Source organism: Homalodisca vitripennis, chromosome 1 (genome assembly GCF_021130785.1).
Source record: "Homalodisca vitripennis isolate AUS2020 chromosome 1, UT_GWSS_2.1, whole genome shotgun sequence".
NCBI classification, from domain to species: domain Eukaryota; kingdom Metazoa; phylum Arthropoda; class Insecta; order Hemiptera; family Cicadellidae; genus Homalodisca; species Homalodisca vitripennis.
Window position 1 is genome coordinate 112,597,160 of NC_060207.1, and position 26,575 is coordinate 112,623,734.

The 26,575-nt window shown below is 35.0% G+C and overlaps 1 protein-coding gene across 2 annotated transcripts in view; it reads left to right on the forward strand.

Annotated features, from left to right (window-relative positions):
- Nucleotides 1-624: 624 nt before the first annotated feature.
- The window catches only part of LOC124369459, a 44,792-nt gene continuing 18,841 nt past the window's right edge, over nucleotides 625-26,575 (forward strand). For both annotated transcript variants that reach the window (XM_046827470.1, XM_046827473.1), the window contains exons 1-8: nucleotides 625-837; nucleotides 4,632-7,708; nucleotides 7,885-8,406; nucleotides 8,547-8,674; nucleotides 11,432-11,613; nucleotides 13,562-13,679; nucleotides 14,941-15,089; nucleotides 25,680-25,866. In XM_046827470.1, the coding sequence (XP_046683426.1) occupies nucleotides 4,655-7,708; nucleotides 7,885-8,406; nucleotides 8,547-8,674; nucleotides 11,432-11,613; nucleotides 13,562-13,679; nucleotides 14,941-15,089; nucleotides 25,680-25,866 (4,340 nt within the window). In that variant the 5' untranslated portion in view covers nucleotides 625-837; nucleotides 4,632-4,654. The remainder of the gene's footprint in view (nucleotides 838-4,631; nucleotides 7,709-7,884; nucleotides 8,407-8,546; nucleotides 8,675-11,431; nucleotides 11,614-13,561; nucleotides 13,680-14,940; nucleotides 15,090-25,679; nucleotides 25,867-26,575) is intronic.

The window sequence follows — 26,575 nt, forward strand, 5'->3', positions numbered from 1 at the left end:
TAAAAACAAAATATTATTGAGGTTTTCTGGCTTCAGTGGAAAATAGCCTTTTCAGACGGAACTGAAGTAGCAGGTAAACAAAGATATTTCTTCTGAAGTTCGTATATCATGGGTATGACTTGTTTATACGAGGCACCAAAAGCCAAAGTATTCGAATACATATTCGAATACAGTGATGAATTCGTGACAAACAAGTAAAGACAGGTCTAGCTAGACCTGTCTGTTAAAAAACGCTCAGCTGAGCAAAAGTATTCGAATACAAGTATTCGAATACATATACGAATACAGGGCGTGAATTCGAATTCACTGTATTCGATTCTTAAAAGTATTCGATTCTCCCATCACTAGTTTTGTAGACGCATGTAATAACGTCTCTTACGAAACTTTGAAGATAAAGTACGTGTGGTTTCATGGTACATATACCAAGCCACAGAATAAGTCACAAATGACAAAGACCAATGGCGGTGCGAACGGCGGGTAACAGTGTTTCTGAATGTGTGTAAATACAAATAAGTGTGTTTATACTTACTCATACTGTCATATTCTTGAATTCTGTCATTTTATGGATTACCTTAGAACAAACTCGGTAATGTTTGTACATAGCTTGCTACAAGAGTTGTATTTAATCTAATATCTGTCCATTGTTTACTTCTTTTATTTCGTCAGTTTCTCAGTTGCCTAAACTTTTTATTACTGTTTTCCTCTTAATAGAATAGAGTTATTGGTTAGTTATTTTAGAAAAATATGAATAGAATACTGCATCAAACTCAAAGAAAAGTTTGTTATTCAATTATAACATCGGAATGTTTGATTCCAGAATATAGCTTGGATCAGTAGGTAAGGCAAAAATAATAATGATTTATTATAGCATTGTAACAAGAAAGTTTAATTTTGATATAGCAGGTGTCATGTATAGGCCTAGGCTAACTTAATTTTAGCTAACGCAACGATTTCCACTCCCAGATCCTGGGAGGGGGACTTCTTTTTAGCCTTACAACCATTTTATTGGTAAATGTTTACTTTAGCCACTTCACATTTTGTTGTTTTTCTAAAGGAAATGTAAACATTAAAATTACTATAAATAATAAGTTTAAATCATATGCTAATTTAAATCAATTGTAATATTGAATTATTTCTTAGAATAAAAACATCGAACCATTTGATAAAAACAACCGAATAACGAGTGTGGGCCCTTTATTAAAGTTTACCCGCTACGGCAATACCTCATGAAAGACAGCTAACATTAAACATCTCTCAAGATAAGTTACTTTCGACTAGTAAAATATAAAATTCCAATAGGCTGATCACTAATGCTTGAGAACTAAAAGCTAACAAACTCACCTAACCATATTATTCCAAGTAACAAGGCAATGGCTGACAATAGCCGCTATTCTAGAACTACACCAACCATTTAACTTCGTATTACAAAGTAAAATAAAACCTTACAACATCTTTTCTCTCCATTATGATACAATAATTAGTATATGTCAAAGTGCACTCACAAAACATTTACATTGATTATGTAGATCACCTCTCAATAGAATCAAAAAAGAATAATGACTAAATCTAAATGGCTACACAACTAAATGTAATCGATCAGGAAAAATAATAGTGAGATGCCCAAAGAAGTTGCACAATAGCTAACAGGACTATAAATGAAGGTAGATTTTGTGACCATAATGACAAAAAACAGAAAACAGTACGAAAAACTCTTAAATTGGATTCAAATGCAGGTGGTACACATAAATGTTGTGCTCAAATTCTCGCTTGAAGGTTTGACAACCCTGTTATCCCCTCTTCTTATACCTAACTTACTCCTTAGTTTGTTATCTTCCCCAACCCAGAAACCCATATTCCTCTTGGTCCCCAAGACTGATGGATTAATTGAGATATAACCATAAATAAAAACACTTTATATGCAATATATGGTTTGTGGCCACCTAAAAATTCTTTCTGAAAATGAAAGTATACTAGGCCTAGCCAATTTAAAGAAATTTTTAATAGTAGTTTTAGATTGTTTTAGGTAATGTGGCTAAAGTAAACATTGTTCATTCATTTAATTTTGTACGGATAATTCAATATTTTCGTAACTTAGTACACCCAACCTTCTCAACTCCAGGCGCACGATAGCGCACCGTTAGTGGAACACACAAAAATGCTATTTGTATTTATTATATAAAACAGTACTATTGTTAGTGCATTACAAATTTCGTTGATTCATCTAGGAAGGCTTGCTGATCCATTTTTTTGTTGAGATCATAAGGTTAGCCAATCTCCACTATACAATTATATATTTTAAACATTTTGCAACATGTTTCTATGGCGATATAGTAAGTATTCAAACTACATTTTACTTCTTGATTCTTTCTCTGTTATAAAAGTTGTTCGATTTTGATCAAATTCTTTCTAAAACATATGTATATTAATGTCTTTCTTCTTGAAAAACAAACTAAAATTTTAACCTCCCCCAAACTTACTTTGGACCAGAAAACCCAACTAAACAATATGTCAAAAGGTATGCAAGAGTACACTGTACTTACGGTACTACTTTCACAAAAATAAAAATGTAAAAATATTTAAGCATGGAGGAGGTCATTAAAAGTCCATTTTGAGTACATCCAGTAGGCTCTGGTACCATAACCACTCCTTTATAAAAGTTGTCAGATTTCTTACAGTTGAAACACGTTTTAGAAAAAGGTCAGAATGGTAGGCTACCTACCTCTTAAAAGGGAGGAGTTGGGAAGTAAAATGTAGGGTATACTGTATATTTATTATTAGGCATAGGAACTCACTTGTAAAAACATGGTTCATGGGTAATGAAACCCCAGAGCCGGGAGTCTCCTAAATCTCTCCTTACAAAAAACTGTTTTTATAGCTTAAACCGCCCATTTTGATTTACCTATCTGCTTATACACTAATTTAAAAAAATAAAGCAATATCAAATAAAGACAAAGTGCAAACTCATACACATAGCAGAAAATAGACTTAAACAATACCATGTGCTGGTAACAGAAGTAATAAAAAAGCTTCTGCTTAGTCTTCTAGCGGTAGACTGTGAAAGATAAGGGTCACCACATGGCTCACTACACCTGTAGTTGTGATTATAATCTATAACTTAAGCATGTAGTGAGCCACATTTGTTAATATGAGAAAAAGTTGCCTTTAAAACTTTAGGTGGACTATGTTAATACTAGCCTATTGGACTTAAAGTGATAGTCTAGTTTTAAAAATATTTTGGATGAAAATGCCTACGTATATCTCTATATATTATATATATATATATATATATATATATATATAATATATATATATATATATATATATATATAAAACGTTTCCTTATGAAAATAACAAATATAGCCTACCATATTAAAAAAAGAACACTAATTCTGTTAACAGTTAACTTTGAAGATATAAAGGTGTTCATTATCATATTGTATTATGCGATAACAACTCCCTGGGTATATAACAAATTTTTGTGGTTCTCTCTTGTCACCAGTGCTACAAACATAAAAAAAACTTTTATCAACTTTTAGGAAATCAAATTACCAAATTTAAATTAATGAAATTGCTTTGTAGGAAAAAGTTGAAGTTGTTAAAAACTCTGCTCATTACATTAAAAACATTGCATCAACTATTTGTTGGGAAAATTAATAAATATAAAGCTTAGATCCATACATATTAGACAATATTAATTAATTAGTACTTGTCTAAATTATTACCTGAAAAATTATTTTAGCCTACTTGGATTAAAAAAATATAGAATCTAATCAAACCTGTACTAAATGTTAGATGCTCTTTATGTTACACACACATTATATATATAGTGTGAGTTAAAAGTACAAATATACTCTATTTAGTTTTTAATGGATAAAGATGGAGGGATGGAACTCGAGAATGGAATTTTTGGTGGGGTGGCCGAAAATTGTTAAATGTAAAGGCGGCCCATTAAGTGACATTAAACTCTAGTAAACTCTGTTATTCTTTTATCAAGAATTTTCTAATGAGGTTTGGACATTGTCAAACTGTAGTTTGAATATCTTATATAAAAATCAGGTTAGTAAGTTTTAGTCGTTTTATTGCTTAACGTAACTATAATTACTAGTGCTATGTTAACTTTACATTTAAAAATTTTAACTGTCCCCCAAAAAGTCCATTCTGGGGAAATGGTTTGCTTTGGTTTCCTAGAAAGTTGTCCAGATTTTCATTTTTTTATCTTTGTCCATTGAAGGTTGAGCAGGATCCATTCATGCTTTTAACTGAATTAATTTCAATAAGCTGCCATTCTGTACTGAGTTGAAATAGAAAGCAACTGAATAGAAGTGTACTGAGTTTCCACTGTTCTTCTTTTATCAAGACCTTTCAAATAAGGTGTCACTTAATGGATCTTTAGATTTAAAAATTTTGATCCACCCCCAAAATCCCATTTTGGGGAATGGGCAAAGTTGTAACAGTGAATAAAAAGTTCACTTCTATTTCCTAGAAAGGTGTCCCGAGTTCCATCCCTACATCTTTATCCATCAAAAACTGAACAGAGTGTATCTGTAGGCTACTTGTAACTCACACTGTATTTTGTTTAAAATGTAAACTGTTATATTACAGTTCTGACATAATTTTCTTTTTGTTTTCAGGTTTATGTGAAAGAAATATGTAGATGAAAATGATTTTACATAGAACAGTTTCTATTACAGCCTTAAAGGGATTATCTGATTTGGATGTAGATTCTTTGAAGAGAGTTGAATTTGAAGATTGTCAGCCATCACAGCCCTTAACATGCAGAGTTAAGCCAAATATTAAACATAAATCTAATAAAGAATTAAATGGAGACATTGCATTAGGCGTTAAAAAGAGGAATTGTGCAATTAAAAAATCCCCTTTTAAGACCAAAATCAGCAATTTTAGCAGTCAAAATACACATAATGTTGATACAACAAATTTGGAAAATATGTTACAATCTACACACCCACTTGAATTTGATCAAGTTTTGTCTCCAGTGGTTCCTATTAATAGTAAAGAAATTACAACTAAAAGACAAGAAATCATAAAACCTCAAAATAGAAATCCTTTTAAGGAGATTTATTCTGCATATGTATTCCCAAATGATTGTGATAAATTGTCAGAAAATACCTCTGAAGTGCCTGGAAACATTTCAAATATACTTTCAGTCCTCAACCAAAATGATGGCATGACTTGTAAATCTAAACTGATGAATTCCAAGAAATCAAAAAAATCTAAATATGGAAAAATAAATAAACTATCTCTGAAACTAAAAGGTAAAGGTAATGATTTAGGATTTAGAACATTACAAAAAAGTTTTAATAAACCCCACAAAAATGAAACATTTACTTGTACTGAAGAAGAAGTTTCACTATTATTTGAATTTCCAGCAAAAGTAAATGTTAATAATATCAAAGATTCCGTACTGAATGATTCAGCGAAAAATAATCCAAATGTTGTAGAAAATACGTGTCAAATTTTAACTTCATCATTGAAAAGAAAACAGACACAGGAATCTTTAGATCAAATGTCAAAGAAAATTAAAAATCAGATGTGTAATTTAGATACAGAAATCAGCTCTGACACCATCTTAAAAGTGTGTTTAAATGATCCAAAATTTTCCTTAAATAGTGATCACTTCGATAATATTACCACTTTAAATAAGGATGAAGTTCAATTTCTGAATGGCTCAGAAATACATTCTCCTGTATTAGGAGGTTGTAAGTCCAATGTCTTGTCAAATTCAAAAGAAGATAAAGAATGCCTTTCACCCACATTAGGCTGCAGATTTACACACTCTGAAAACCTTATAGGGTGTAAACATGATTCAAACACTTTTGCTTTGTGTTCGGATATTGTCTTAGGCAATAGTTTTATTCAGTCAATTCCTAATGATTATGTTGTAAATGATGAAGGTATGGATCAGAGAAATGAAATGAATGGGCCTCTTGAAAATAAAAATAAGAAGAATCTTGTTATTCAAGAAATGAGCTCAAACCAGTTTATTGATACAATATCATTTTGTAAACAGTACTCTGGTTTAAATGAATTAGTGCCAACAGATTTAAATAATTTAGTTAATGCTGTATCTCCCCATTCTTTAAAATGCATTCAAACTAAAAATGTTCACTCATATGACAGTGCAAAAGATGTATTTAATAAACCAATATACATTTCAATACCTTCAAATTTAAAAAGTACAAATTTGAACAACATTAATGAACCTCTTTCTCCAGTTTTAGGAGTTAGTTACAATAAAAGATCTTGGGTTGTTGGAGAAGAAGTAAATGTACCTAATGAAATGAATAAAGACAACATATCACCAATTGAACTTTTTGGAATGAAACAGAATAAAATTTCTTCAAATTTACATGGTTGTGTCATAAATCCATCAGTTGAGACTCCATTGGAAGACTGGATTGAAAATGTTCCTTTCAATTCACAGAAAAATGGTGAATGTAGTTCTCCTATTTTAAGCTTTAAAATTCCCAAGAAAGATTCCAAGTGCACTGTCATAAATGAAGATTCTGGTTCCCTTCCAGTATCAGCAGAATCTGTTTTGGCTTTGAGCCTGAAAAATAAGACTGACCAACTTAACTTTAAATGTAAAGCTACTGCACATGTGGAGCCAAAGTTTCAAATACCTAGTTCAAACAAATTTATTCATAAAAACCAAGATTCCATTTTCTTCTCTCCAAATGAAACTATATCAACCTCAAATAAAAAACATATATGTTCTTCTAGAGTCAATGTACATGATCTAGAGAGTTGTAATAAAAATCTGTCTAAATCTTATCAAAACAAAATAATTCATAAGCACCTCTCAGAAATTAATTCCCTATTACTGGATACCGCACCTGATAAAAATCACTTACCAATAACTACATCACCATCTCAAATGGTGTTAATCAATAAAAATAAGAAAAATACACTAAAATTGTCATATATAAAAAGTTCTGAATTAAACCTTTCACCAGTGTTGGAACTTGGTATGAAGATGTCCAGTATTAACGAAGATAAAAAATTTTCAACAGATCCTATGTTCTCGACAGAGGTAAGACAAAAACTCCAAAACAACAATTTGGAACGTTTTAATGATATGTCTGTTTTAAATATTGACGTCCTTGATAAAAAGAACTGTGTTGTTGAAGAAATTGAAAGTACTCCATGTGTTGACTCTGAATTTGATATTAGACAATTTCCAATCTTTTTTTCTCACGTAGAACAACTTTTGTCCCCCTTACCTTTATCAGCAGATGCCAATTTATTTTATTCATCACAGGTTAAATCAGAACATAAACACGAAGTGCACTCTCATATTTTAAGAAATGCATATAAAGAGAAATCAAATAAAAAGAATAGTAGGATAATTGATGTTTTAATACCTCAAGAAGCAGAAGAAGCCATTCCTGAAATGATTAAAAAACCGCCTAAAGAGAAATGTTTTGCTGAAAAACCGTCTTTACACTTCTCCAGTAAAAGTGTGGAAAAGTGTACAAAATCGCTAAAACCAATATCAGTTGAAATACATAACGCTAATAGTCATAAGAAAACTGTCAAGAAAAAGTTAAGTTTTGAAGATCAAACTACAAATGGTGTTACAAGCAATAGAAAAATTGATAGAAAAAATAAGACTTCTGATGAGGAAATAATCCTATCTGGTGTGGAACAACTGTATGGAGCTCCTCATGATTGTTTAAAGATAGAAAAGGTAAGTTATTATTAAATAATAGAATTAGTAAATATCTCTCATACTTTGGTTTCTAAATAACAATGTTTCATATTAAAAGTATGAAGTGTTTATTAATAATTGGAATTTGTGCTACATCTTTAAAATAATTGTATTATAATTTTTATGGGCACTTATAATAATATGTTATTTTGCAGAAAAACCAAATTGATTTTTCAAACCTAAGAGAGATTAATCAGTTAACAACAGAAACTAAATATAAGAAGTCTCTTTGCAAGGTACAAAATGATTTATTGCTTTGGAAAAATCAAGAAAAAACTTTTGAAACGGATAGTGATGTTGTTATTGAAGAATTTGGTGATGAAAGTTCATGTGAAGAAAACGATTTCAGAGACTCTGTGAACAGTAAAAAGATAGAATTAATTAGAAAAGATTTGAATCGAGATTTTGATCAGGGTGTGAAATTGGTAGAAAAAGGAAATTCTGTATATCATAGTGGATTAAGTTTTCACAAGGTGACATCTTGTGAAGATGAGAGATCAGAAATATTTGACCATGATATTGACATTCAAGAGGCATTATCTCAAGAGAATGCAATAGTAACATCAGAAGCTTCTAACTGTGAAGAGGAGATTCAGGAAATTTTGTCTCAAGAGAGTATACAATCTCCAGATTTAAAAATAGAGTGTTCCACTTCACCCAATACAAAATCTTCCGAGGTTAGTATAGTAGTTCCCAGTTGCTATATTCAAAGTTACTTTGGTTTTTGTTCTAAAATTGTGTTAGTGTAAGTGTTTTAAAATGTGAAATACTATACAATTATTGTTACTTTTATAAGATTTGTAATAATCTGTTTAAGGAAACTCAGACTGAAAAGGATTCAGGAACTTTATCATTTCCTCCTCCACTGGAAGTTGTTGCAACACGATCTTGTAACGAGACTGTGCTTGACTCAGCTTGTAAATCCAAACGCACAAGAGTGAAAAGGTGAGAATGGACTTATTTACTAAACCTTTAGTGATAATGTTTTCAGAATCAGATAATGTTGATCATTAGCTTAACCGTTATCTCAAATGTAACATTGTTTGATTAATGTAAATTGTTCGTCTCATTATAATTATTTTATACATTTTAAATTATTTTGGTATGTCTTGAGAAATAAATAACCCAATACATTGGAGTAAGGACCACAGAACGTAACGTAAGAGTTATTACACAGACAGATAGATAGACTGCCCTTTTACTTTTGCTCCCAAAATTAACTCAGAGTTCTTCCTTGGACTAAGAGGAACCAATGTACCATAAAGTCTGTAGGACCTTTTATCAAGAGTACTCACACAGACATCTCAATTCTCATTTTAGTGAATTGATTTATATTTAAAAAAAAATCAGCTAATGCAACTTTTAACAAATAAATGAACGAGTCACTGTCCGTAAGTTAATGTGTCCAGCGAGTGAGGATTGAAGCAACAGGGCAATGGCATGCATGAAATGTACAATGTGACAGAACTGGGAAATGTTTTATTTTATCATTATCAAGATTCATAATTGTGGGGGATGAGGGTCGAAAGACAGCATCTGACTATACAGATTCCATTTTTATTCTTCTAAGCATATCTATGTAGTAAATAATAAGGAAATTTCTCTTTTAAGTGTAAAAGATTACTGCAAACCCATATGAGACGAAATATTCAAAATTGTAGGAGAAAATTTACTTTAAAGGCAGGAAATAGTACACAATGTTACAAATTTGATTTAAATTTTCCTAAGTACGAGGTCTGTCCGTAAAGTATCCGACCGCTGACCAGTAGACGGCCGCGGCGTAATCGACTGGCTCGAACCGGTTATTGGAGGGGAGGGGTGAGCCTTCTCCTTCCCATATTAGGTATTGAATATGATCCGGTCACTCAGTGAGTCACAGCGCTCTGTTCCGTACAGTACTGCCGTGTGTGTGCGTCGCATTTCAATATGACTGAACATGTTTAGCAGCGCATTTGCATTAAATTTTGCCAAAAACTTGGCAATTCAGCATCAGAGACGATTACTGATACGGAAAGTTTATGGTGACGTGTCTATGGGCGATACACAAATAAAAGAGTGGTTTAGGCAGTTTAAAAATGGCCGCATATCAGTGGAGAGTGTTGATCGATCTGGCAGGCCTTCAACGGCCAGAAATGCTGAAAATGTTGAACGTGTTCGTGCAGTAATTAATGAAAACCGTCGATTGACTGTCCCAGAGCTGGAAGAAGATTTAGGAATACCAAAATCGTCAGTTTGTAACATTTTACACGAAGATTTAAAAATGAACCGTGTTTCAGCAAAATTTGTTCCTCGGCTGCTGACAGAAGACCAAAAGAACTGTCGACTTGAAATCACACAGGACAATCTGGATTTGATCAAAAGTGACCCAGGGCTATTTAAAAAGTTATTACTGGTGATGAGTCATGGGTTTATGGCTACGACCCTGAAACAAAGGCTCAATCTTCACAGTGGAAAACTCGTGAAGAGCAACGGCCGAAAAACAAGACAAAGTCGAAGCAATGTCAAGACAATGCTGACAGTTTTTTTTTACCAGGATGGTGTTGTTCATCACGAATATACTCCAAGAGGCCAGACAGTAAAAAAGGAGTATAATCTTGAGGTCCTAAGGTGGCTATGAGATGCAGTGCGAAGGAAACGACCTGAACTGTGGACAAGCCGTGACTGGATCCTGCACCACGATAACGCGCCAGCTCATTCCTCAAATCTTATTCAGCGTTTTTTGGTCAAACACGACATCAACCAACTATGACAGCCTCCCTACAGTCCTGACATAGCTCCTTGTGACTTCTGGCTATTTCCGAAATTAAAAATTGCTTTGGAAGGAAAAAGATTTGACGAAGTTGAACAAATAAAACAAAATGCGACAAAGGACCTGTTAGCCATTCCGCAAAATGAATTTAAGGAGTGTTTCAGGAAGTGGGAGGTGTTGGAATAAGGTAGTGGCTTGTGGAGGGGAGTACTTTGAAGGGGACCAGATTGCCGTTGCCGCCGAGTAACCGTCAGTTCATGCCAGACTTCAAGGTCGGATACTTTTTGGACACACCTTGTATATAATTGTAATAAATATTTTTGGAATATGACAAAGGGGGCTTATGGATACCAAAAGTAGTGACAAATATTGGCCTTGGAGAGTGACTTTAGTAAAATGGTCTGCATGATAAAAAAAATTAAAAAGTTGGGTTAAAATCAGTTTTTTGTTTTAATTGTAGACTGAATGACAGATTGTTCCCATGAATGTACATAACAGGCAACAATGAGGATTTTTTAAGGTAATTTTAGAGTGGTTTGAAATGAAAAAGTATAAAAAGGTTCTGTTAAACTTTGATGTTACAATTAGTATATAAGGCAATTTGTATACAGTGATGTTGTTGTTAATAAAGCTTTTATTTCTAAGTTAATGCAAACATCTAAATTGTTGCATATTAACTGGAATTTCCACAAATATTACAATACACCTAGATAACAAAGAAGCAAGAACTCATAAGTTGGTTATTGCTTTGATTGGTTTGTGTTTGCATCACTTGATTTGGATAACTGGAGTTATGGTTGAAAATATATAAATAAAATAACTGCTTATATAAGGCCAAATTAGATCAGAGATAATTGGAAAGAATAACTAAATTTCAGCAATCTCCTGATTATTCTAATAGAAATGTATTGTAAAACAGTTACTTATAATTGGTCTTGGTTTGTTTTGTGAAGGGGAAGTCTAGTGGAGAGGTTGCAGCGTCTGGTCCGTGCTGAGAAAGCTTCAGTGAATATGTTCCATCATGAGGGAGGCTCACACAGTGCAGTTAGAGCCTGTTCTCTGCATGTGGACTATGTGACTAAGGCCTGTTCCAGGCTCTTCATCATCGGTCACTACACTGACAAACATCAATCCTGTAAGTGACTTGGTAAACATTAGTTTGTATTTGTAACAATGAAATGAAATGAAATGAAAATGAAATGAAATGTCTTTATTGAATACAACGTAAAACATATTCAATTGGCGAGGTTAGGACTATTAAGTCCTCTCTTACACCTAACCATAAATTAATAAACTCTACTATTACTGTAAAACAAGATCCACAATACAGTTTACATTACTATTTTACAATCAAAAATTATAATCTCTATTTATATAAAGTAATAAAATGAAACAAAGGTTTTCTATGAAACTAAAAATAAATACATAGAATAAAACTTACAAGGAAGTTAACAGACATTCATCCATCACCATTCATACAAAGCCATCGTCCCATACCCTATGCCACGATATCGTCAACCCGACGAGGTGGTTGAAATGGTATAACAATCATTTTATTGTGGTACATATTATTACTAACATTGTGCTATATTGAAAAAATAACTCTTAAAACATAAAGTACAAAATCTGTAACACTGCACTCCTGCAGATAAAACCTGCACCAATCTGCAATTATAACTCTAGTAAATAATTAAAGAAAGGAAATCCAATTCTAGAAATATAAAAGATAACTGTAAAGAAATTAGTAATTACCCCCTAAACAAAAATATTAGAAAGTAATTAGGCAAATTCATACACAGACAAGGAATAAAAACAAAAAAAAAATAGATACTTTTAACCATTTTGAACCTGATAAATAAATTGAAACAAATTCTCCCTGAATTCCTGGATGGAGTTGGATGGAATTTGTGTGGAAGCACAACGGTGATCTATGACTATATTGACTCGGTTATTCTCATTCAAAACTGATCTTCTTGGGTATTCAAAATTTTACTTTAAACTGGTTCTCATCATGATTAGAAAACTGATTACATATTGTAATGGTAGAGCATGCTGAGAAATCTAAAATTCATATTCACCTTTCAAGCCTGAATTGTTTCAGAGTAGGGTTCTTCAGGGTTTAATTCTGGGGTCTTTACTGTTCCTTATCAATGTAAATGACATCAATGACATCATTTTGATACTTTGCCCATTCTCATAACCAGGCAAAGAAACCAAGAGGCACTGAAAATTGAATCTTGCACTAAATAACTATTTCTTCTCATAAAATTGGTTCAAATTGAATAAAACACAAGATGCTCATCCAAACTATGCTAAGGCAAAATAAAATCATTTCAAATGCTCTTGCAATTTGTATTGATAATGAAGAGTTGAATTCAACAAAACTAGTTGAACTATTTGGGGTTACGTTGGACAATGAGTTTGTTGGACTAACCTGGTGGTTAAACTGGAAAACAAGTTATCAAACAGCATTTTTACTATTCAAAGTCTTAGTATTTGCAACAGTAAAAGGTCATTGAAAAATGTTTACCACTGCTTAGTTCAATAGCATAGTCTTCTACTTATTCTCTGTGTGGGGAGGAAGCAAGCAATTTTAAACAATTATAAACTCCAGTGTTTGCATTTTCACGTTATATTTATTATTTTTTTTTTATGTTAAATATAAAAACCATATGGAACACATTAATTTAACTTATAGTTGTACACCAGAAAAATCACTTGTTTCTGACCCAGCATAATTTTAAACTTTTTATTTAAGACATAAAATTAGTGAAAAAACTGCCTCTTATTTTGAGAATCATAAATTTTGTAACCAATTAAAAATTGAATGTAAAAATTCCCTGATAGTTTCTGCCCCATAACAGAACCTTGCAACCAAACATAAACTTCTCATCTACGTTGCATACCAACATTGTAAGCAATTTAGATACAACTAAATGTATAAGTAACTAAGTAAGTATTAAAGAAGAGTTCCTTTATAAATTTATTACTATTTATTAAACTTTATGTGTTTACGATTGGTTGCATTTTATTCAATGGTTTATTGTTGAAAAGGTGCAGTTATTAAAATATGCTTATTACAGTTTCAGAAGAGTTCAGTTTGGGAGAGGAAGATGTGGACCCTGAAGTTTGGCTCTTTGTAGATCCCGTTTACGTCAAAAATGTAATGCCTGGTTCAACTATACTGGTCTATCCACCTTGGTAATCATGTTGTTTATTATTGGGCATGGTACACTCGTAACATTTTGGATACTTGATTTAATCCTTTCAGTCCCGGACATTATTTTTGTACATGTAGAAGAAGGCCAAACCAAGTTAAACTTTTTTCAACTCTGAAAAAGTTGCATTTTTACATCACATTTGTATATTATACTATGGTATAAAACAAGAAGTTTTACTTAAATTTCATTTAATAATTGTTTTTATATTTTTGTGTAAAAACTAAAATAGTTATAAAAATCTTGGTTCAGTGAAAGATCTTCAGTGCACAACACTTGGTTACTCCAAATATAAACTGCTTAGAATAATTTAAAATATAAACTTACTAAAATACAAATATAAAATATTTATATAATTATTTGGGTTAATATTGAAATACAATTGAGGTGGTAAATTCATTGTGATAAGAAGGGGCTGTAACATAATAATTAAATTAGAGTAATTTATGACTATTTAGGTTTAAATATAACAATCTGACTAATGCAAAGATGTTGTTAAACCAACTGTGGTTATCTCTTGTGAATATTAAATTAAAGTTTGAGGTTTATAAAAAGCCTTATCAGATGAAATTTTTTCCCTTCGCATTTTTTGAGAACAAGGGAGCGTGACCATCCAGACTTTCTTCCTGAATTTATTGCTGATGGGAGGTAAGTTATCACTGCTGGTAGCTAAATCAGCAGCAAATAAGCAAAGTGATATATTTATGAAAGGGTTAAAGTTAGTCGGCATAAATTTTGAAGTATAGTAAACAATGGTGAGTATTTAACAGCAAAACTATACCCAAAATGTGTTTTATTTGAAATAAGAATTAAATATAGAAAATATTTTTGCTGGTTATAAACATGGAAACCACACAAAGTAACTATTCACTGCAGTAACTAAATGCAGCTTCAAAATATTTCACTTGTGATGATTATTTCACAGTACTATTTACAATGTACTTGGAAATAAAACCCCTCAATCATTGAAGTTTAGAATCAGCTGACAGTTTTTGTAGAGACGCGTGCACCGATGCTGCGTGTGTATGCTAGGATCGTTAATACTATTTATTAGCAAATGCATGTACTGATGTACTTGTGAAAGGGTTAAATTTAATTTCTATAACTTTTGAACTAAACCTTGAATAGTTCTGCAGTGCATAATTACAGTAGCATTAGCTTAGATGTGTAAAGCAAATTATTTTTTCACCTCCTAGATAGAGGATTAGTCTATAAAATGATTGAGGTGGCTGTGATGTGTCCAGGCAAAGCTTGTGGCAGGATGGACGTGGCATCATGCTGATGTTTGGTGCTACCAAGATACAGCAGATCAGCTCCACCAGACCTGCATTCCCTCCATCTTGCTTGAATGTGGCGGCAACACTGGAGAGACAGTTCAGTTGTCACTCACACCGTGAGTACTTCTCGTAGTGTTTCAATTTCTTAGAAGAAGAAAATCAATTTTATGCAATCACCTGAAATTCTTTCATCAAATCTTATCTATTGCCGAACACACAGTGGTAGGTATTGTTACAACATAGAAACAACTGTTTACTTCTAGTAACTTTTGTATATGATTTTTTTAAATAATTGTACTTCTTAGAAGTACAGGTTGTATGTTCCCGCAGTGATTTCCAGGATCATAGGTAAAACATTGCTCATGCTCATTGTTATATGCATTATTTATTCTATACAGGATGTTTCAAAACTAAAAATATTTGAAGGCATTGTTTCTAATCCAAAAGAAAACCTAAATATCATATTGACATCGTCTGAAAGCCCTCAATTACTCAAGTATGCCAATTGGCTTCCACGTATTTTTTGTCAAAAGCTATTAAATGTATAAGCTTTGAAATTGTGCATACATCTTAGATTAACGTAACAATAACTTATTTATGGAAATTTACTAAATATTAAATGAGATTTGTGAAATTTTTTAATGTATGGCTGTTGGAAGCAGTTTGCAGTTATGTTGACTGTTTATAATCTAAAACAAGAGGCTACAAAAATGAAAAATACTATACGAATATTAGAAAGTTCTATCAAAATCGTTGGAGAATTATAAAACAACATGAAATAGTAAATGAAATAGGATCTATGGGAAATACCTCCTGCTTACATTGTTTCTCTTGACAGCTGTCCCAAATAAGAAAACCTCTCTGCCAATAAATGGCAGAAAGTACCTATAACTCAAAATCGTAAGTGTTAGATGTGCAATAGAAATAAGATATTGCCTGACCTTATTTCAAAAAATCTATTTGAAGTGTTACAAAATGAACCTGTAGATGAGATTGATCAAGAGATCTGTGTCTATAAGCCTACTGGTGTAAATCTCTCAAATGTTAATCAACGGTCAAGTTTAAGGCAATATAAAACAAAAGCGAGAAAGAAAAAGTTGCTTGTATGTGCTGATAACCATAGACGTGATTTAGCTTTTCACCTGAATAAACAGTCAACATTTTTTGAGGCTGTAGGCTTTGTTGAACCTGGAGGTTTGGCTAAGCAGGTTTTAAATTTTAGTAACATTGACGAAATACCCAGCAGGGATCACTTCTGGCTGGTTTATACCTTCCAGTTGAACCCACCACTGGGCACAGCAAAAACCGATGTGTCACTTCAATCTGGGCAACCTTATGGACATCACTAACCGCATATGTCGAGATTCTGGGGTTCATGGGCAATTCAATAGGTCTAGTCTACTGTGGGAGATGACTGTTGGAGTTGGTGGGGTTTGTTCCCTAACCTCAGAGGTTCTTGCTAACCTCACCAAGGGTATGCCACCCCCTGCCTATTTTGACTGGAGAGGCTGGTTCAGAGCTGGCCTCCCCTTCTTCCGAGGGGACATGACTTTGAGATGTAGTGCCCTAATTCTTCCACATGGATCTCAATAGGAGGTGGCCCCTACTCCCTAACTTTACCCATCCTGAATATCCTGTCACTCCGGAAACAGCGCAAAGGTTCTTACAGGACTAAGTGCAATTTATAAGCTTCTTGTCCTAAGGGAACAAAAAACAAAAAATAGACGGAAAACAGGTGTTCTGGTTACTGCTTGTGGATCCCATGATGTGTGCAATACCACAATTGGGTTTACACTTTACAGGTGCAAACTGTGGATTGCTGCCTATCACACGATGAAAATAACATAAATAAGGAAAAATTAATGGACTGTTCTAAATTCTTAGGGAATATTGATATTAAGTTGGCTTTAGATAAATTATACAATCCGGATGCTTATGAAAACTACATTGATAATTTTGGCTTTTTAGAAAATACTTTTATAAACACTACCAAATGGTTACTACATTATAATATACAAGGTTTTCTGTATTTTTCTAAATTAACTGAATTACAGTTTTTTTTATTAAAATTTGTCTCATATATATATATATATATATATTAGTCTTAATGAGCATTGGTTAAATCAAAGTCAGATGTCAATTTTGAATACTTGGGAATGTTTTGAATTGGCCTCTCACTATACTAGAATAAGTGGTATTAGAGGAGGTTTTTGTATATTGGTTAGAAGAGCCTGCATGCATTATATTGCATTATAAGGATGATTTAATGGTTTGGCTAAAAAAAGATTTTGTTTTTGAAAGCTGTTGTATAGACATTATTGAATACTATAGTGAAAATATAATTATTGTTTCAATTTATCTCAATACAGATAGTTCCAGTGTAGTTTTTTTTTAAACTTGAAAAACTATTTAGGGCACTAAAAAAAGAATCTAAAAAGAAAATGATATACATTACATCAGATTGATATTTTGGAGTCGTGTAAAGGTTATAATTTAAGAAATGTGTTTTTAAATTTATGAACTTGTTATGGTTTTACAAGTAGTTTTAGAATGCTAACCAATGTTACTAAGGATCTATGTCTTGTATAGATAACATTGTTACTAATATGAGAGTTATGGAAAGAAAATCTTTAAATATTGACCTTGGTTTGTCTGATCGCAGGGCCTTTTTAATGTCATTTGACTGGGAAAGTCAAAATTGTACACAAAATTGCTTAGTACAAAAAATATTTTCAAAGCAGAATATAACCAATACATTGGAGTCTAAAAGATATATTTCATGGAAGTTTTGTAAATTAAGCACAGTGCAGCAAAATTTTAAATTTTTCCTCTGCAGTTTTAAGACATGTTTTGAATCTTCTTTATCTTATAAATCTATTTAAAGTAAATGTAATTCTAGTAGTGCTTAAAAAAGTAAAGACGGGTTACAAATGGTATAGGTGTATCAAGCAAGAAAAAAAGGATTTTGCACCAAGTGACAAAATCCAGTAGTAATATTATTTTTAATAAACATGTAAAGGAATACAAATATATTTTTAAAAGTTTGTGCTGCTGCCAAAGAATGCATAATTGCAAATATATTAATAATTCTTAAAATAAAAGCAAAACTGTGTGGCAGGTGGTGAAATCAGAGTTAGGTAATCACTCCACTAAAAAGCCATATTTTTAAGCTCAAAGTAAATTATGGTGTTTGTACTGATGTCAGCATATTTCCTAATATTTCATTGCCATGTTTGCAAATATAATGAAGAAAACTAGTTCTATGACCCAGATTAATTTGGCTGTTCAGCTTTTAAGTAATATTACTGGTACTAGTAATAAGCAAGCCTCATTTGTATTTAAGTCTGTAGGTGCTCAAGAGAGCTTTAATGTCATTTTGAGTCTAAGGAACTCAATGTCTGTTGTATGGGATTTTTTTTTTTTTTTTTTTTTTTTTTTTTTAACAGAGGGCCAGGTTTCCTAGGCCTGGTAGTTGCCTCTCAGCCATCCGGCTTATTGTGCACCCTCTCCAGGTTTAAGCTGTATCAAATCCCAGGCCTTTACAAAACCATGAGATCTTCTGAACAATGCTTTCCTGTTCCAACCCCTCTTCCGTATGCATAAGAACACCTAGGGATCTTGAGCGTTTGCTCTGTAATGCCGGACATTCAAATATGACGTGCTTGGCTGTTTCGTCAGCCTCACCACATTTCCTGCACAGTGTTTCCTGAACTGGAATACCTATTCTGTTCAGGTGACTTCGGAATATCCAATGACCTGTAATAAAACCAGTCACCTTTCTGATCTCCGTTCTACTCATTCTAAGGGCATCTGCTGCAATGTTCCTTGATGGTCCCTTGAGCATCCGCTTTGCCTGTAATTCCCCTCAGTGTTTCTCCAATGTTGTAGGTGTTTGTTAGCCATCCACTTGGTAACTGATCTACGTGCTAAGTTATATGAGACCCCCACACGTTGGTTCAGGACCGGTAAGAAGACGGTTGGCTCCCAAGTTAGCGCAACCGTCTGCCCCTTCATTTCCTGTGATTCCTCTATGTCCAGGCACCCAAGTTAGAATAACTTTATTGGTTTTCGCCAGCAATTTCAAGACCTTATGGCATCCCAGACTGCCTTCGAATTACAGTCATGGTTGGCCAAGGCCTGCAGAGCAGCCCTGCTGTCCGAGTTAATGTAGATGTTTTTGCCTTTGTAGCCCCTTTCCACATTAACTCTTGCACATTCTGCAAGGGCTGTAACTTCAGCCTGAAAGACAGTTGCCAGTTTACCTAGGCTAAAGCTTAAGTTAACCCTCGGTCTGGCTCCCCAGACCCCTGCCCCAGTACCCTTCAGAGTCTTTGACCCGTCCGTGTACCAGGTTAGAGCCTTCTTCATGTAGTCAGGCTCACCTTTTGACCATTCCTTCCTCTCAACAATGTTTGACTTGAAATGGGTTTTTCCCAGTCCGTAACCTTTGCCATTCTGTCAGACATCATTTTCTAGAATATCCAGTTTGAGAATGTCAACGATCTTGGAGTGCTTACTAGCATGGTGATAATGCCAGTTCCCATTGCACTTCAGTCTGTAGGCAGCCATCCTAGCCTCTCCTATGACGAATATGTCTAGGGGTGGGAGGTTTTAGCACTACTTCCATAGCAGCGGTTGGTGTTCCTCTCATGGCACCCGTTGTCCCCAAGCATGCCAACCGCTGTACCTTTGACAGGTTTTTTGCGGCAGTCACCTGTTGGACTTTTTGGCCACCATACCACTGAGCCATACACCATCATTGGCCTAATGACTCTGGTGTACAGCCAGTGTGACATGTCGGGTCTAAAGCCCCCATGTGCATCCTACTGCACGTCTCACCATCATCAATGTAGTCTGAGATCGTCTGATTATGTATTCCATATGACAATTCCAGGTGAGTTTATCATCCAGTTTTGACACCTAGATATTTGAACTCCCTGCTTAACTGTATCTGGCCCCCACATAGGACTGGCTGTGTGATTTCCAGTTTCCTTCTTCTTGTAAATGGTATCATGACGGTCTTCGAAGGATTTACTACAAGTCCTTCTTCGTCACACCATCGCTCCACAATGGCCAGTGCTCTCTGCATCATTTCCCAGACACGTTACCATATGCTTACCTCTTATGAGTATAACAACATCATCTGCATAGCCTTGAGCATACATACCCTGTTCATTCAGAGTCCAGAGTAAGTCATCCACAACTATGTTCCACAGGCTTGGTGATAATACACCTCCTTGAGGACATCCTCGCTGCGTTTTGACCTCTCTTGTGATTCCGCACAGAGATGCCTGTGCTCTTCTGCTCTTAAGCATGTTACTTATCCACCTAACAACAGTTTCCTCCGTACCCCTGGATGTAAGCTTAGACACTATAGAGTGAGTACTCGTATTATCAAAAGCTCCTTCTATGTCCAGGAACACTGCTAAAGCTATTTCCTTTTGTTCAATAGCTTGCTCAATCTTGCCAACCAGACAGTGTAGGGCTGTTTCACAAGATTTACCTTTCTGATAGGCATGTTGATTTGGATGTAAGGGACGATTGATGAGGACTGTGTCCCTTAAATGCCTATCCAGAACCTTCTCCATGGTTCTTGACAAAGAAGGATGTTAGGCTTATTGGTCTATAAGCCTTTGCAACCTCATAGGAGGGTTTGCCTGGCTTCGGGATAAATATAACCCTAGAGGTCCTCCAAGATGAGGGTATGACTCCTGTCGCTAGACTAGTTCTAAACAGTCGTAGGAGCAGGGGTATCACCAAGTCCCCACTCTCCTGCAGTTAAAGCGGGGAAAAATGCCATCGGTACCTGGTGATTTGAACGGCTTAAAAGACTCCAAGGCCCGTTTTATCCCTAAGTAGTTGATGACAGTCTTTGCACAGTTCCAGTCCACCTTAGACGAGCTATCTCTAAGTTCTCGCCGCCATTCACTAACAACTGTTTTCACTGGTTTGAAACGATCCTGGAAGTGTGTATTCAGTAAACACTGAAGAGTCTCCTCAGGATCCTTGGTGTGAGTCCCATCTTCCCTAAGTATAGTACCCACCGCATTTGTGGGGCTTCGAGCTAGGACTTTTTGGAGTTTTGCGCAGTCAGGAGCCTTATCAATACTCTGACAGAATTCTCTCCACGAGTTTCTCTTAGCTCTTCTCACCTCTTTATTGTACTCTGTTAGAGCAGCAGAGTACCTATCCCAGTTCCCTGCACGTTTGCATGTATTTATATGCTCTGCGAAGGTTTTTCCTCAAGGTTTCCAGCCCCTGGTTCCACCAACATGCTTTTTCCTTGAGTTTTTCTCAATCACGGGGACAGGCTTTGTGGTACGATTCTATCACGGCGTTTTTCAAAGAGTTCGCCATGTCCTCGACCCCTTGCCCCTGATACCCATTTTCCCTTACTAGATTGTTTTTTAGCTCTGCATTGAAAGCTACCCAATCTGTTTTCTTTGGGTTTCTATAGGTCTCCTTTATTTTATACGACCTCATGTCAAAGGAGATATACTTATGATCTGAAGCAGATGCTTCATCAAGCACACTCCAGTTTAAAACTTTAGTTGCAATAAAGTTGCTAGTCAGAGTTATATCTAAGACCTCTTCTCTTACCCCTGTACCTCTTCTTTGTACAAAAGTAGGTTTACAGCCTTGATTCATAATAAACTAAGTTAGATTCTACTATGAAATTCAAGAGGCACTCACCCCGATTGTTGATGTTTGCTGCTCCCCCAAGCGGTGTGGTGGGCATTCGCGTCACAACCGACAATCAGGTGCCTCCGCGTAAGGGTTCCGAACTCCACAAACCGCCTCATCTCCGCAGTTGGCGGTGGTTCTGGAGAATCGTATGGGAGGTAAACTGATGCAAACAGGATTCTGATGTTGCCATCACCTGTCTGCAAGTGAACCTCTGTCACGGCTGTGTCTCTAGAACACATTTGTGCCATTTTTAGTGATTTGATTTTGTTACTGACATATATACATGCTCTAGGGTTGTTACTGCCAGAATCATATATCAAATTACCTTTAGCGGTGCTCATCCCCATCACACGGCTGCCATATGGTCCATGGTTCTTGGATCAGGACCACGCCTATGTCGTCAGCCAGGATCTTCTGGCAGAGTGTTGCCGTAGCTGCTCTGCTGTGGTGTAAGTTTATCTGGAGCACCGCTGTCATCCACTATTGATCATTACCTCCCTGCAGCTTGAAGGTGATCCTGTCACTGCCCAAAAATGGGCGCATCGCCAGAGTCTTCAGCTTCTTCAGGGAGTCTTCGTCCACATGAAGGACCAGGAATTCGCCGTTGGTACTAGATTTCCCTCCAACAGCAGTCCATTGATCCGTGTCAAGGTCATTCTGGTTTTTGAGGGCTTCGAAACAGCTCTTGCTTGCTGTCCCACCTCGATGTCCTTAGGGATAAAAGTGGATACTTTAAACATCCTTACCAGACTTTTAGCTGGGCCCATTTTCAGCTGAACCCCTTCGAAAGGACTCAGCTCCTGGACCTGCTTCTCTAGCCACACCTTTTGTTTCTGTGTTAACACAGCGACCACTATCGCTCCACCTTCAACATGACAGCTGGACATCCTAACGTTTTTGCCCTTAAAGGCGCGTTTGCCCAGCACTTTCTTCAGGTTGTTGGCTTCTTCCGTCGATAGCTTCACTTCTGGGTGTTCGAGCCGGACAATAGCCAGCTTCTCCACAGAGATCCTTTCGGCCATATGTTTCGGGTGTCTTCTTAGTGACACCTCCATCATGCCCCTTCCTTCTTTTCTCCCCTCCCTTTGCTTGTTCTTCAGGTGTCAGCTGCGATCGCTGCCTCTTCACACCTGAATAGCTTGGGGTTTGTTGTTTTTTGGGCTGGTGCGGAATGAGTTTTCCCTTGCTCTGAGGCCCCAACAACAACCAAGTTCCCTTTTGAGGGAACGGGCTTCGTTGTTTGGTTTCATCAGAGCTCGGTTTTTTTCTCTTCCCACCCTCTTCTGCCTTTCTTTCCGGGGGATTATCGGCTCACCTCTAGCGATAGCCTCTTCTAATCCTCCGCTTTCGTAGTTCGCCTCGAGAGCGCTTCTTTTTTGGCTCTTCCGGCCGAACTTCGCCTTCTGACAAGAGAAGTCTGTCTTCCTCCATTGGGGTCATCTCAGACACTCTTAGTTGTTCAATCGGTAGCTCTTCTGGTTGAGTTTCGCTTACCTCTTGAGTTTCAGTTTTGGTTTTGTTTTGGTTTGGTTCATTCTCCATTCTGATCCCACGAGAACCGGGTTTTTGCGGTCCATCTTCCCAGTGACCGATTAGGAAGATAAGGGTAATTACGACTGGGTGTCCCTGGTTCCCAGAAGGCTCCGTTGTAGACACTGAATATACCCCCAGTGCCACGAGACTTCAGCAGGGTCCACATAACACCTTAGTCTGGGGTTGTTGGTAAAGTAGGGGTGGGACCATCAGGAAAGGGAAGGGATAGGTAGCTACTACTCAATTTCAGGGCCAAACTAAGAGGGGGAAAAGGTTTTCACCTTGTCACTGGAATAGTGACAAGGGAAGGTGGCTTCCTCCCCTTGCCCTGCCACTCCCTTAGAAGTTGCAGCACAAGACGAGGATGGTACATCACCCACGATCCCATCTGGGACAGTGGCTGATGCCGATGAGGATGCCATTCCCCCACGGGTATGTTGTATGGGATGAAAACAGTTCAAGTTCTTTAAGCTACAGCAGTCTACATTTAAAAATCTCTGGCATATATTATTAATCAATCTTTCATTTCTGGTCAGTTTCTCACTCAGTTAAAATATTCAATTGTATGACCAGTTTTCAAAAAAGGGGCTATGCAAGACTCTAATAATTAGATGCCAGTATCATTTTTACCCAGTATATCAAAGGTATTTGAAAAAATAGCATGTGTTATTATTTAGAGAGCAATGGATTTCTATGTAAAAATCAGTATGGCTTTCGCTCTGGTCACACCACAATTGAGGCTGCATCAGAAATTATTGAACAAATCCTTGGTGCCTTGGATAAGTCGCAGAGTGTTGCTGGTGTCTTCTGTTACTTCTCTAACGCTTCTGACTGCCTAAACCACTCATTACTTTTAAGTAAACACAGATTTTATGGTTTTATAGACACAACTCTTTGTTGACAACTCTGTGGTTTCAATCTTATCTTACCGATAGAAAACAAAGAATGTTACTCAATAATAATGGCACTAAATTTACATCATCATGGGCAAACACGAATAACGGTGTAAGACAGGAATCTATTTTAGGCCCTCTGTTATTTAAAATTTTTATAAATTACTTGCCACATAATGTTAAAACTTGTCTGATATTGTATGCAGATAATACAACATCCATAGTAAAATGTAAGAGAGAGCAAGACATAAAACTAGAAATTGAACATTCACTTTCAGATTTGGACAAGTTGTTTAGTTGCAATAGGCTTGCTTTAAATAATGATAAAACAGAAGTTGTAAAATTTCAGACATAATGAAATAAGGCATTGTCTAATTTTGAAATAAATTTCAATAACTCATTGCTGAATATACAGTTAGTACAATTACATTTTTAGGATTAGTTAATTATTGATAAAAACTTGTCTTGGAGACCATACATAGAAATGGTAAATAGAAAACGAGTTCTGTTTGCTACCAAATGTACACATTGAGAGAGTTGGTTAATATTAAAACTAAAATTATTGAAGTTTATTATGCTTGATTTTAAACATTATCACAATATGAAATACATATATGAGGAAGTAGTTAAGTTATTTTTTTCTGTTTTAAGATATAAAAGGGATATATAAGAACTATCTATGTTGTTCTTGAATAGAAGGGACTTGTGTAAAAACATTTTTAGAGACTTGCACATTTTAACCATTCCATCATTGTATATTTATAATTGTTTAATTTTTTTTCATAGTCGCCTAAATTGAGAACTCATTACTCAGCACGAACATAAGTATAACACTTGTTTCAAAGACAGACTGCAATTCTCTATTCACAAATTAACATTATTTAAAAATTCACCAAATTATAAAGGAATGAAATTTTACAATAAGTTACTTGATCATTTGAAGAAGCATACAATGTCTAGTTTTAAAAATGCAGTAAAATGTTTACTGATAAGTGAACATGATACTTACTATAGCGAATCTGAATTTTTGTAAGACAATCTGTATTATATGTGTTATTTTATAATGCAGTTTTGACTAAATTTATTTGGTTTTAGTGTATAAAATATTTTAGTAACCTGTTATTGTTGCTGATTAATTAATGTATTTAATGTTCTGTTTTTAAGGTTCTTTATTGACTCTGGTTGTTATTATTGTATATTATTTTGTTGATGTAATTTAATTTATAAATATTTTATCAACTGTTGAATTGTAGTTTTGTTATTTTTGTGAATTATGATTTTTTTTATAAGATGCAATTTTAAGTACTTATTTTTACTAACTGGCCATGTCTGTTTGAAACATGTAAATGAATTTTAACATATAATTTTTCTTATTAAGTTTAGTAGTAGTTAGACAGATATTTGGACTTGGCATTGTGCTACAACACTGACTTTCTCTATATGTAAGACAGTCATTGCCATTGTATACAATGGCGAGCAATCTGTTCACATAACATTATTTATAGTTGTATAATTGTAAATGTTATGTTGTAATAAACATCTTGATTCTTGATTTGACAAAAGAGAAGTTACAATATCTTGATTTCTTGGTAGATGATCAGTGTGGATGTCTGGGGGAGCTGATGGGTCAGCTATTTGGACTAGACCAGCCGACAGTAAGGCAAGAGCAGATGGGGAACTACTGTTGGGTAGATGGGTCAGTCATGGCTGCTCTGGCGGGTGGCAGATATCCTCACAGTATTCAGCTCAGAGTCACTGTCCTACACCTTTTCCATACCAGGTACTGCTCACTAGACAATGGGAATAGATAGTTCTAATATAATATAGTATGTTACATGCTGGTATATAAAAATAAACAGGGGTGTAAATACTTTTTAAAAGTAGTTATTATTTAAGATTTAGGAAGCTTTAGGAAACAGTCTTAATAGAAATCTGTTGTGGTTGAGACAGGGCATTGATTTACTGCGTTCATAAAATTTTCATTATTGTTAAAGTGATGTTACTTGTAAAATGATTATGAGATAGACAGAAAGTATGTGATCAGCTTGAATGCTACTGTCACAGCTATATTATTTATTTTGACCTAGGATGATACCAATTCTTATTAGTACCAGAATAAGCATAGTCAGGTAATATGCATGCCACTGAGCTTTTTGCTTTGGATTTCTCTACGCAATGTTTAAAAGTAGTTATTATTTAAGATTTAGGAAGCTTTAGGAAACAGTCTTAATAGAAATCTGTTGTGGTTGAGACAGGGCATTGATTTACTGCGTTCATAAAATTTTCATTATTGTTAAAGTGATGTTACTTGTAAAATGATTATGAGATAGACAGAAAGTATGTGATCAGCTTGAATGCTACTGTCACAGCTATATTATTTATTTTGACCTAGGATGATACCAATTCTTATTAGTACCAGAATAAGCATAGTCAGGTAATATGCATGCCACTGAGCTTTTTGCTTTGGATTTCTCTACGCAATGTTTAAA